At 35.3% G+C, this 14,175-nt stretch overlaps 1 protein-coding gene across 6 annotated transcripts in view; it reads left to right on the top strand.

Moving 5' to 3' along the window:
- LOC134207982 (acetylcholine receptor subunit alpha-like) overlaps positions 1–14,175 on the top strand; it is a 68,976-nt gene that overhangs the window by 47,831 nt on the left and 6,970 nt on the right. For 4 of the 6 annotated variants that reach the window (XM_062684088.1, XM_062684086.1, XM_062684091.1 and 1 more), the window contains 4 exons: positions 10,730–10,818; positions 10,876–10,930; positions 11,079–11,201; positions 11,364–11,610. In XM_062684088.1, the coding sequence (XP_062540072.1) occupies positions 10,730–10,818; positions 10,876–10,930; positions 11,079–11,201; positions 11,364–11,610 (514 nt within the window). Of the gene's footprint in view, positions 1–10,729; positions 10,819–10,875; positions 10,931–11,078; positions 11,202–11,342; positions 11,611–14,175 lie in introns of all 6 variants that reach the window. The other 2 variants (XM_062684090.1, XM_062684089.1) reach the window with 2 other exon arrangements.

Genomic DNA, 14,175 nt, shown 5'->3' with positions numbered 1-14,175 from the left:
GTAACTCTTTTGAACACTTTTTTCCATCAAACGGCCTTCCAACAGTTGAGAAAGCGGCTACTCATGTTGTTCGTAATATTTCAATAAACAAAATCACTTTTAAGTTTTTACTGACTAGTTTGGTGTCATTTGCTTGACTGAAGAAAAAAATTACTATAAGATTTTTAACAACCTTAGTAGTAGTAATTTTTTTGCTTTTTCGTGACCATTGTCATGGTATGTACCTATCATGCATTTGTTGTTGTTGAAGATACCCGTTTCCTCCCGATCATAAAGTCTATTCTCTAAGAGGTATATTTTTTGCAGGTAAACTATAGACGTACACGTGTATATAAATCTTTGATTTTGCAGCTTTTGTCTTAAAAATAACATTTCTGATATGTTTCTATCAACGTTATTATCAACAGGTTTCAACACTATTAAAAGAATTTTTCGCCAGTCACGTGCAATGAAAATTATGACACTATCAATACTTTTGATCACAACACTGGATCGTGTCTAAGTTTCTTATAGATGCTATGAATAATTAAATCAAAATATCATGAAAACAACTTGTTTAAATCACGTCCCTTAACAATAAAATCTGCATCAAACTGCAATTCTCGAAATAACTTACACAGAAAAAAATTTTTTTTACTAAATGTGAAAATTGTGAAATGTTTGAAATGTCATAACTTTTTGTTTATTAGTTTACCATCACCAAATTTTTATGGTAGATAGCTAATATAATGGACCGTTTTCCCTAAAAAAAATACGTTCGAAAAAAGATAGCGTTTTGAGATATTTGAGTTTTTGTGACAGAAATGATATTTTTACTGTGCACATTTTCTTAAGAATCACCATTTAGTTGTCTAACTTTGCTGAAAAAATCATAACAATCGAACATTCCGTTTTTGCTGTGGAGCTTTTTAAATATTTTTGAACCATTTGCACATACACTCTTTTGAGAAGTTAAACGTGACTCAATTTGGAGATTTGATATCGAAAAATGACGATTTAGATGAAATTGAAAAACTGTGCAGAGTTTCAAATATTTTCGAAATGGTCGCTCAGGATCGACTGACATGCCCCCGTGGAATGCCTCAACAGTAAAACTGTTATTTAGCTATGCATCGAAGCCCTAGCCACATGCTTGTCTTCCTCCTACAATATCACCAGTAAAACGACTAAATCGACTTAAGCCACCTTGAAATTTTATCCGAATGAAGCAGAAAATTGATCAGGAGGCTTATTTTAGCATACGCATTCTGGGCTAACCAGTTAGATTTTTGATACTTTTTTAAAACATGGAGAAGTCCAATCCATACTGTTTTGATATTGATGATGAACAAGCAGCCAAGCATCGCTCTCCCTCAGTCAGTGTTCAACAGTGAACCCTCCGCCGAGTGCAGTGCTGCGTAATGGGTAAAGTGACCAGACGACCCGGATTATGTGGGACAGTCCCGGATTCAGCCTACCTGTCCCGCATTGCCAGCTGTCCCGAAAAACGTCCCGGATTCTATAATGAATCTAAAAAATCTGAAAATCTAAGGAAAAAATCTTAGGAACCTGGAAAAAATGGTTTTGATTATTTTAAAGAATCTAGACAGCTTCCGTAAACGTATAAAAAAATCTAGGGATTCTGAAGGATCAACAAAAGTTAAGTTGATTTCTCAGACTCAGATTACGCAGAAATATTAGGAATCTGAAGCATATGAATAACCTGGATTGTCTAGAGAATGCTAGAGACTTCTGTAGGAAAAGTTTAAGTCAATGATCAAAATTGCAAGGACTTTGTTAGCTCTAGAAACTGGAAAAAAATAATGTCAGAAAATGTATAACATCTAGAGCATCCATAAATCTGCGAAGATCTCAGAAAAAGCAGGAAAACTGTTTAAACAAACGGACAGTACCTAGTAAACTAGTGTAGAATATTTCGTCTATCGTAGAGTTTTCACGACTGGAGCGGCATTAGAACTTTCTCCCCGGTGCCTACACTAATTGCTTACATCAGCGGTTCTCAACTTTTTCTTGAGAGGTACCCCTTCAGACTTTTGCAGTAATTGAGGTACCCCCTATTTTTATCGTCGTAATGATAATAGGCGTAACTGATTAGATATATGAAAAACAGACCTGAAAACTAAAGGGATATATGGCTCTCCATTATTCACAAAGTTTCTATCCAAAAAGTTGAAATGACGAGCCTCTTGAAAGGAGGCTTCCGAGACTCTTGAAGGGAGGCTTCCGAGCCTCTTGAAAAAAGGCTTCCGAGCCTCTTAAAAGGAGGCTTCGAGCCTCTTAAAGGATGCTTCCGAGCCTCTTGAAAGGAGGCTTCCGAGCCTCTTGAAAGGAGGCTTCTGAGCCTCTTGAAAGGAGGCTCTGAGCCTCTTGAAAGGAGGCTTCCGAGCCTCTTGAAAGGAGGCTTCCGAGCCTCTTGAAAGGAGGCTTCCGAGCCTCTTGAAAGGAGGCTTCCGAGCCTCTTGAAAGGAGGCTTCCGAGCCTCTTGAAAGGAGGCTCTGAGCCTCTTGAAAGGAGGCTCCAGGCCTCTTGAAAGGAGGCTCCTGAGCCTCTTGAAAGGAGGCTCCAGGCCTCTTGAAAGAAGGCTCCCGAGCCTCTTGAAGGAGGCTCCCAGGCCTCTTGAAAGGAGGCTCCCTGAGCCTCTTGAAGGAGGCTCCAGAGCCTCTTGAAAGGATGCTCCCAGGCTTCTTGAGAGGAGGCTCCCCAGCCTCTTGAAGGAGGCTTCCGAGCCTCTTGAAAGGAGGCTTCTGAGCCTCTTGAAAGGAGGCTTCTGAGCCTCTTGAAAGGAGGCTGAGCCTCTTGAAAGGAGGCTTCAGGCCTCTTGAAAGGAGGCTGAGCCTCTTGAAAGGAGGCTTCCAGGCCTCTTAAAACGAGGCTTGAGGCCTCTTGAAACGAGGCTCTGAGCCTCTTGAAAGGAGGCGAGCCTCTTGAAAGGAGGCTTCCGAGCCTCTTGAAAGGAGGCTTCCAGGCCTCTTGAAAGAAGGCTTCCAGGCCTCTTGAAAGTAGGCTTCCAGGCCTCTTGAAAGGAGGCTTCCGAGCCTCTTGAAAGGAGGCTTCCGAGCCTCTTGAAAGGAGGCTTCCGAGCCTCTTGAAAGGAGGCTTCCGAGCCTCTTGAAAGGAGGCTTCCGAGCCTCTTGAAAGGAGGCTTCCGAGCCTCTTGAAAGGAGGCTTCCAAGCTTCTTGAAAGGAGGCTTCCGAACCTCTTGAAAGGAGGCTTCCGAGTTTCTTGATATGATTCCGAGCGTATGAAAAGGAAACTTCCGAGCCTCTTGAAATGAGACTCTGGAGGATTTTTAAAGCAGGCTATCGAGCTTCTTGAAACGAGACTTCCGAGCCTCTTGAAAAGAGGTATCAAACTTTTGATAGCCTTTTTGAAAGGAGGGCTCTTGAGAAAAAACTTACGAGCCGCTTCAAAGGGGGCTTCCAAGCCTCTTGCAATTGACCTTTGGGCCTTTCGATTCTAGATCTTAGTTCGGAAGCATCTCTCGTGCCTTAGTTGTTTTGTTTTTTTTTTATCTTTTGTCCTACAGTCCTTCATACACTGTGCTGGTTGTGATAGGCAAGATTAACGAGAATTTGATTTACTGACCGCCATGCAACACAAAGTTTAAGAATCAAAAGTTAAGCAATTATGGAATTGTAATACATCCGCCATTATGCTTCTTTGTCCGAGGTACCCCCTTGGGCCAGCGAAGGTACCCCCAGGGGTACATGTACCCCAGGTTGAGATCCGCTGACTTACATAAAGGGTCAGGAGGTCTTCCATCTTCTTACTTTGCACATAAACAAAAGAAAACGAAAATACACATTACACTGGCTACTACGACATTCATAGGAGTGATCTTATGAGTGGAAAGGGTTGTTTGTTCGAAAGTCATTTAACCAAAAGCCATTTGTCCGAATGCCACTTGGTTGAATATCACGTTTGACTGAAAGTCATATAGCCGAATTCCATTTGACCGAAACGATTAATAGGCCGAAAACGGTTTGGCTGAAAATGTAATTTTGCCAAAGAGATCATACGGCCGAAAGGGAAGTGAAATTTTCAACCGAATGGCATTTTCTGCCAACTGAAATTTTCGGTCAAATGGTTCTTTTGCAAACGGCATTTTCGGCTAATTAATCTATCCAGCCAAACGACTTATGGCCTAGTGGCCTTCGTTAAAATAAAATGTAAGTTTAAAAGTTGTTTACATTTTTCTTCTGTGTTTGCGCACGAAAAGATATTGCGAGTTGGAAGAATCACATAATTGGTGAGTATCACAGAGTAGTTCGAAATAATTTGCGTGTTTTGAGTTCCGCAATGGCATGTTTGGAGGACCGCCAAGTAAAGATGAAATGATTTTGGTTTTTTTAGGACCGCAATGGCGTGTTTAGAGGACCGCCAAGTAAAATTGTAATTATTTGCGTTTTTGAGTACCGCAATGGCGTGTTTTGAAGACCGCAATAGCGTGTTTGGAGAACCGCCAAGTAACATTTAGGCCGATTTGCGTGCTTTGAGTTCCGCAATGGCGTGTTTGGAGGACCGTCATATAAAGATAAAATGATTTTGCGTGTTTGGCACACCGGCAAGTAATGGTAAAATGATTTAACTTATTTTGAGTTCCAGAATGGCGTGTTTGGAGAACCGCCGTGAAGTTAAAATGGATTTGCGAGTTTTGAGAACCGCGATGGTGTGATGGAAGACCGCAAACTAAAGGTGAAATTATTTGCGAACTCTGAGGATCATGATAGCATGTTGGACTTGGGGGGACCGTCAAATAACATTTAAATGAGAATGCTTGCGCGTTTTAAAGACTGCAGAGCGTTACGACCTTGGATAAGAGTCAATAAGTCATAAAAAATCGTACCTATTTTCTGTCATACCGGTTGTTGATTGGGTAAAAATGACAATCGATTACTTCGAACGGCGGTGGCACATTTTTAGAAGGGTAGCTTATTGTTAATATGGGCGTGTTGCTGGTGCATAAAATTGATATTCGTGAAAAAATGCATATAAACATGATTCTCAAAGGTTATGCTTATTTAAAATACACGATTTGAAACATCATTGACCATATTTTAACCATTTTTACTCTGAAATTCATCTAATTCTTCGTAAAAACTTGTTTCTGTTAGTACGTAACATCTTTCACGATGAATGATGGAAGAAATGGACGAGGAAACATCAAATTTAATAACAAATTATTTGCCGGATTTAGCATCTCAACCGACTGAGGAAACAACAAGGCAGTCAAAATCTAGTTGTCACATGTTATCCTAGGTTACGGCAAGGTGATTTCGTGTCTGCTACTTAGCATCGTTTTGGCATGGATTGATTCTTTGAGTGTGAATTTCAGTTCAGCAACTTGGTTTCGCTTCGCCGACGATATTGATGCTTTGACACGTAACTTTGACAAGATTGAGGAAGCCTACTACGGTTGTAATATGACAAAAAATACTTAAAAGAATACTTTGTAGCAGCTACACCACGACTTCACATCGATGGTGATCACCCGGTTAACACAAGATCGTACATGATGTCACATAAGATACCATAGGGGGGCCATATATGTGCTTCCCCATACAATATGTACGTAAATCGCCTTCGCTTAATAGCATCTTACGTTGCATCATATACGATTTTGTGTTGACTGGGCAGTGCACTATGGTCCAGGATACAGATTTACGCGGAAAGATGAATTTTATGCCAAAACTATATTTTTTAGAAAAAACTGTTGTTCTACAAAATTGTTCGAAATAGTAAGGCCATCATTATGGTTTTACCAAAAATAGGGTGGCCCATCATATAAAAAAAATAGAAAATATTTTTTTATTTCTTGGAATATTGACATGTTATGTTCTACAAACTTGTAGCGTAGCTTATTCCAATCAATTTTACTAAAAAGCTTTTCTGTAGCTCTGAATTTGGCTGTTTTAGAGCAATTTTACCTATTTGGATTAGGGTGTACCTAAACAGTATTTTTGATCTATTTTTTTGCTTTAGATTTCTCGAAAAAGTCGTCTTTAGGTGACTTTTAGAGCTCAAAAAATGCAACTTTTGATGGGTAAATATTCTCAATATCTTTTTCCGATCAAAACTTATAATCGTTTTCTGTCAAAATTACATTTTTTCATAAGTTGATATCTGCAGTTAGGGCAGACCAAAAAAATATGTTCATACGGCATTTGGAAGATAAATTGATATTCTTTATTATGTCAAAAATTGGGGATATGTTATTTTTTATCTGAAGTTTTACCAATTTTACTAAAATCATTTTTTTTCAAATAAAAACAAAAAAACTCGGCAACGGAAAAAGATACAGACGATATTCTTATAGCAAAAAAAGCGCCCCAAAAGTATTCAGAAGTTGACATTCGTGAAAAATGAAAATAAAAAATCTACAGCTCTAACACTTTTTATAAGTTTTATCATTATCATTCCGACTAGAAGGTCATATCAAAATTATATCAACCTATGTTATTATGTTATACTAAATATTTATAACAAAATTTGTTAGAAACGTGGTGCAGGATGTTGTTAAAATATCTAAATTTCTATCAAAAATCACACTACTGGAAACAAAAAACTATCAAATTTTGTTACAATTTTATCATAAAAATAACATATTTTGTTAGAAATTTATAACAGAATCAGATACAAAATATATTGTTTCTGTGCAGATGCAAATTTTTACAGTTCGTGATAGGTCTCCAGATTGTGATCAACAATACGAAACTTTTATTTTGTCTGAACAATAATATTTTTCGAGAACATGAAACTAACAACATAATAAATAAGGCAACCTTTGCAAATTATATCAGCGTTGTGATATCTATATGGCTATATGGCTGGAAGACTTTGCTACATCTATTTTAATTGCCTACTGTTGGGCAATTCGGTGTTAAGCATTTTTTAAATCATATTATGATAAAATCCTGTTACAACATTTGAAAGATAATGGCTACTAAGAACAAAATTGTATCAAAATAAGTTATAAATATCACAATATGTTAATACAGTGTTGACCCGATTTTGTCACTCCCAGATTTTGTCTATTCCCGATTTTTTCTATCCCCCCATTTTGTCACGTTTTCGACCCGATTTTATCACGTCCCTATTTTGTCACGTTTTCGACCCGATTTTGTGACCCAAAAAACATTGTCATTCTTTTTATTTTCGTAAATAATACCACAAACAACATTGATTTTCATGAAATAACTTTCACCGCCTGTAGTTTATCACGAACGACTTCTGAGTACCTGGGAAATATTCTGTAAACTATTTCAACAAGAAATAATGGGTACCGTTCACGCATTTGGCCTTTCCAAGGCATAAAATGATTCATATTTGTGGAATGAATTAAAAAAAATGAAATTTTTTTTTTTCCAATTTTGTCACATACCCTGTTTTATCACCCCAAAATTCACCAGGGGGGTGATAAAATCGGGATATTACTGTATTGTGTCCTTTTCTGTTATGCTCTTCTAGTCGGGATCGTATTGCAAGATTTACGAGAAAAGATGCATTTTCGGTCTGAAGCATACTTTTAAGAAACAAAATTTGTTCTACAAAGTTTTTCTGGATACTTGGGCCCTTATTATAGAGTTACCGAAAAATAAAGTGTGCCATTTTATAAAAATGTAAAATCTTCATTTTTTTATTTTGCGGAATATTGACGTAAAATGTTCTACAAAGTTGTAGTGCAGCTTTTTCCAATCAACTTTGCTATATAAACTTTTTATGTAGCTCTTAAGCTCACTTGTTTAGAGTAATTTTACTTACCAGGATTAGGGTGTCCCTCAAAAAACAAGATTTATGATCTGCTCATTTCATTTTTTATTTTTCACGGATGTCACCTTCTGAAGACTATTAGGGCTTTTCAAAACGCGTGTTTTGCTATAAGAATATCGTCTGTATCTTCTTCCGTTGTCGAGTTATATCAATTTATTTGAAAAAACATGATTTTAGTAAAATTGGTGAAACTTGAGATAAAAAAATAACATATCCCCAATTTTTTGACATAATGAAGAATATTAATTTCTCTTTTAGATGCCGTGTAAACATATTTTTTTGGTCTGCCCTAACCGGAGATATCAACTTATGAAAAAAATGTAATTTTGACAGAAAAATGATTATAACTTTTGATCGGAAAAAGATATTGTGCATATTTACCCATCAAAAGTTGCATTTTTTTGAGCTCTAAAAGTCACCTGAAGACGACTTTTTCGAGAAATCTGAAACAAAAAAATAGATCAAAAATACTGTTTTTTGAGGTACACCCTAATCCAATTAGGTAAAATTGCTCTAAATCAGCCAACTTAAGAGCTACAGAAAAAGTTTTTTAGCAAAATTGATTGGAATTAGCTGCGCTACAACTTTGTAGAACATAACATGTCAATATTCCGAGAAATAAAAAAAATATTTTCTATTTTTTTATATGATGGGCCACCCTATTTTTTGGTAGAACCATAATGATGGCCTTACTATTTCGAACAATTTTGTAGAACAACAGTTTTTTCTAAAAAATATAGTTTTGGCGTAAAATTCATCTTTCCGCGTAAATCTGTATCCTGGACCATAGTGCAGTGTTTCAATAAAACCGAAGTATGAGATTTTCGGACAAAGGGAACATCATTTTTTTCTTATTATTTATTTGAGCAGATGGAATGGTTGTATCGTTTCAGATATGTGCGGCCCAATTCTGCCGAACGAGCTATCCGTCACGAGGTGTGCTGTCTTGTCGCACGTGCTACTCCGATCGTTGTCCAACGAGAAAAGAGGCAAAGTCATGGCCTGCTATTTACTAGTCGGTGTTGGCAACCAAACCGTTATACGATATTTGCATATCTGTCATCAATGCACTCTAAAAGTCGATTGCCCAATTGCTAATATATCTCACCCTCACAAGATACAGTTTCATATATTAATATTTATAATAATTCGCTTTGACGCAGCCGCGCTGTTGCCATCTAGCGGCGATCTGGTGTTTTTCAACATGGTGAAGTATAGGAAGTATATTTTAAAATGCTTTTAAAATGTTATTAACAGTGATATGTTGAAAACTTTTTAATACATAGGGTTAGAATTTTTAATCAAAATAATTCAACTTTCGTGTTACCTATATAAAAGTAAATTAAATTTCTAACCCAAAAAAATGAACAATTTTCGGCTAAAATGTGTTTTAACGCTTTAATAAGCATTTTAAAATTGACGTCTTACATCCCTTGCTGGGTGAAATAAAAAAGCATCACCCAGCCCCCATTTTGTTTTCTCGCTTTCGTCAGGGCCAATTAAAATTCGATGTTTTGCAAGCCAGAATGTCGTTCCGAATTTGATCAGTACCCGGAATGTGGCACATACATATAATCAGAGCATTAGTGATTATTCATAGATTTAATCATGATTAATGAATAATGGGTTATTTAATCATTATTCATTAATCATAATCATACAAAAAATACGATTCAATCATTAATCACTAATCGTTAATCATAGATTTTTACATTTAATCATTAATCACTAATCATATTCATGATTGTTTTCAGTTTATTCATTAATCATCAATTTCAATCATTGCATACATCGCTTTTATTCATTAATCTTTAATCATAATCATACATTTGTTATACCTTTTAATGACACAATTTGGTAGATAGGTTACTTGATCATTGATCACTTTGCAAATCATTTAATTTGATTATTCATAATCATTATTCATTAATCATATCGATCGTTAATCATTAATCATACACATATTGTGTCAACATTTAATCACGATCGGTAATCGTTAATCATATTCCAAACGTTTTATTCATCAATCATAATCGTTAATCATTGTCAAAAATTAATTTAATCGTTAATCATAATCATTAATCATTGTCGAAAATGAATTAATCATTAATCATAATCTTTAATCATAGAAATGAATGATTTAATCATAACAAATTTAATCATTCACTGGAAGCTTTATTCATTAACGCTCTTCATATAATGATGTTGATCACTAACATAAACGAATGTGTATGTGATTGATTCTACAAATGATGTATTTTGGAGATCTGAATATATTTTGGAGTTCTTATCAGATTGCGCCGTTTATGGTAATAAATATAATAATAAAGAGTAACTTGATGCCAATCCCCATACATTCAATTTTCTTTCCAATATTAAATTTGATAAATAATATAATAAATGGCATAATCTGGATGGATTAGCGTCATTTTTCATGGCTCAAAGTCATGAAAACATGACTCCGAGTCATGATATATTATTTATGAAAATGCAAAAACGCCTCTGGCGTTCAAGAAAATATGCTATTATTATTCATGGTTATCGTCGTTTCGGTCGTGATATCATGAATTGTAGTCATAATATAATGATGATGTAACAAGTTTTATGAAAACATGACTTTTTAGTCATGGACCTAGCAACGGATTTTTCCCGTGGACTTTTACCAAATTCAAGGTAGAAGCAATATCGTTATTTAAAAAGAAATATTTAAAATTTAAATAGTCTTCACAAATGTCTCCTAGTGTTCTAGCTGCCTAGAGTTCTACATATGAGTAAATTAGATTTATTTAGCTGGAATGTTTCATATTATATAAACAATAAAAATATTTAAAAAAAACTAATTTTTTAATTAAATCTGACTGAATGGAACAATTTTTTTTATATCATGCAAATATGATTTTTTATTTCTTATGAAGGGAGGGATTGTTGAATTTCAGTTAACTGTTGTTTCCCTTCCAGTATATGCGTTACGGTCGTTGTACTGAATGTTCATTTTAGATCACCGCAGACTCATAGGATGGCACCTTGGGTCAAAACTTTCTTTATCGGTAAATAAAAAAAATACATTGTGAATATATGTGTAATATATCCTATTTGTTTTTTAGATTTTCTTCCGCGATTTTTATTCATGAAAAGGCCTGCCTATATAGAAAACCACAGGTAAATACTAAACATATATAATTTTATCCATTGTATTTTAATTACTAATATTATATCGCGTTTATTAATGCTTAACTTGAATACTTTAATACATCAATGTATTCATTCGTATGTTAATTGCATTTTCTATTTTTACCTCGATTTGTAGAAAATTATTGCCAAAACATCCACATGCTTGCTTTTATCCTTATTATTCGACCACCACATTAAATCGCGTTAAAGCTCGTTTTCACATTAGGACATCAGTAAAAGACGATCAATCTCCACTAAGGTATTTATAAGATCGATTAATATTTGATTCATTTTTCTCTCTTTTGATTAATCTTTTTGCGGTAATAATAAACACATCCATTTAATATGATTGTCCTCATGGCCATGAACATTCATCGATCAAAAATGTTGCAACTGTTAGAAGTAATTTTCAATTGCACAGTCTATCAGGAACCGGCCCATTCGGAGGAAGCTGCCAGATTCACGGTCCCCTGCCAGTTCCACATTCAGAGTCGGAGGAGTTGTCTTTATCGACGGCGGCGGATACGGCCGTTCCCTCCGGGATCAAGAGCCCGGTGTTCAAACAACCTTCGTTCTCGCACACCAGTTGTCCCATTGAAGTCCACAGGAGTTGCTTCTGCGTGAGGTTCATCGCAGAGCACACAAAAATGTTGGAAGATTCTACAAAGGTAAGGGAACATTGTTTATTTTGTTGTGTCCAAGTACTTTCGAAATATGTAACTTCCGAAGTGAGTAGCCCTTTAAATAACCCGACAACAGTACACTGTGTACCACATTAACAGCCACACGCCATTATTTTTTGGAGATAATGTTTTTGTGTTTCACCGATCATCATCATTTATTTTATGTAAATTCAAAAGATGAACAAACCTGCGGTCGTGGGGTATCGTGGTTAGTTTACGACTAACAAGTTTCCTCGGGATGATTTTTGTTTTTTAAGGCTCATCATTCTTTCAAAAAAATTGAATGATTCCTAAAATTCTTTGTCAAGAGCATATTAGGATATTAGGCTTCAGGACTTAATAAGGTAGGACCAAATAAGGCAGGCCTGCTAACCTTTTCAAGCCGCGGGCCAATTTTTAGAATTCAAAATTTTCCTCTTGTGGTTTGCTTCGCTGATAAATCTAGAAATTCCTATGAAAATTCAAAGAAGGTGATATACGAAATGCGACGTAAACAAAAATATGCACATTCTACGACAACCTGATGCCAGATATTATTATTCATAATAATTTTATTTTGGTTGAGAAGATATATTCACTCAAGACAAAATTTTCAAAATGACTTATCTGCTTTTGTAAACAAAGATTCAAACGACGATTTGACGAATCTGATAGCTCTCCCACGCAAACTAACACCATCAACAGGCAGCGGAAACCTTCACCTACCTATTGGTGGTGTTGGTTTGCGTGGGAGAGCTATCAGATTCGTCAAATCGTCGTTTGAATCTTTGTTTACAAAAGCAGATAAGTCGTTTTGAAAATTTTGTCTTGCACTCATCCAAATTCCTTCCAAACACTTGAAAAATATTTTTTTCTCTTTTTAAAATCAAGAAAATTATAAATAACGTGATAGCGTCAACGTATTAGACGGTTTTCCTATCAACGATGAAGGATTATTTCCATACTCCTGGCCTCTTGGCACGGTACGACTAAAAGTTTTTGGAACGAGGTTTTTTTTATCCTTTATTTAGGTGTTTATTTAATCTTAAAATTAAGTTCAACACCATCTTGGGCCGAGGGGATTTTTTGTTCGATTTGAGGATACATATTAAAATGTATTCTAATATATTTATATAAGTTCTAGTTATACGAACGAACAGAAAAGATTCAAGTGCGTGAGTTTTGCATTATTGTGTGGTGATTAACAGCTTCAAGCAATGATTGTATCGACTAGTGTGACGATTTTTCAGGTACCTAGCTGTTTATTTGACCGTTTTGTAAAAGTAGAAAGAGTGGAAAAAGTAGAAAGAATCACTCCGTCTCAGTGGTGTGGCAACGAAAGAGCGAAATTTTGTATCTATATTTTTATTTTCTATAGTTGAATCAATTAGGAGTAAAACAAATGGTTGACAAATATTGAGTATTGTGCGAGATAAACGGGAGACTTTTTAAAAATTATTAATCAAATACCTACGGCTGCTTCCAAACAGTATAAATCATTAGCTTTCTGTGCAGTAGTGATTTACCCTATTCCAGAAATTTAGTTGGAAGAATTTTTCCGAAAATTTATTGAAGAATGAAATAGGAAATACCAAAAGAATTTCCCGAAGAGTTTCTAACGGAAATTTGAAAGGAATTTCCATATGAAATTTCGGAAAGATTTCTTAAAGTAATTTCCAAATGATTTCGAAAAGAATTTCTGAAGTGATTTCTGAAAAAAAAATCTTGGAGGAATATCCGAGGGTCTCAAGGAATATCTAATTAAATTTACAGAGGAAAGTCCGAAGGGATTCCTGGATGAAGATTTGAAGGAATTCTGAAGAATTTCCGAGAATTCTACCATCTTCCAAGAGGGATCTCTTAAAGAATTACTGAAAGAATTTCATTAAGAAGTTCCTGAAATAATTGCTAAAACATTTTTTTTTAAGTTCAAAGGAACTCCTAAACCATTTTGTAAAGTAATTTCCAAAGAAAATCCGAAGGAATTCTCCTAAGGAAATTTCGGGAGGTTTCCCTGATTAATTTCCGCAGGAATTCCAACCAAATTTCTAAAGGAGCTTCCGAAGAAATTCTTTTAAAAAAATCGTTAAGAAAATTTTGAAGGAATCTTTTGAGGAATTTCCGAAGAAATTTTCAAGATGCAAGTGTTCTTGAAGGATTTTTAAAAAGATTTTCCTATGGGAATTTTTGAAGGAATTCTTTTGGGAAAATCTGAAGGAATTCCTAGAATTCCTTCTTTGAATTTTCGAAAGAATGTCTTGATTCTTTCCAAAATAATTTCTGTATCTATCTCTGAAAACAATTGAAAAAAAAAATTCCGAAGGAATTCCTGATGGAATCTACAGATAAATTCAAGAAATTCAATTAAAAGTAATTCCGGCGGATTGCTAAAGGAATTCCTTAAGGAAATTCCGGAGAATTTTCCAAAAGAATTCTTAGACAAACTTTGGAAACTTTTTTCGAAAGAATTCCTGAAGGAATTTCAGAAGGTATTTCTAGATTTATTTACTGAAGATTTTTGAAGTCATTCTTTGAGGAATTTAGTAGAGTGGTTACTTAGGGGCCCTCCTT

This window comes from Armigeres subalbatus, chromosome 1 (genome assembly GCF_024139115.2).
Source record: "Armigeres subalbatus isolate Guangzhou_Male chromosome 1, GZ_Asu_2, whole genome shotgun sequence".
NCBI lineage: Eukaryota > Metazoa > Arthropoda > Insecta > Diptera > Culicidae > Armigeres > Armigeres subalbatus.
The sequence above is the reverse complement of the archived record's forward strand: the minus strand, read 5'-3'. Positions and strand labels throughout refer to the sequence as shown.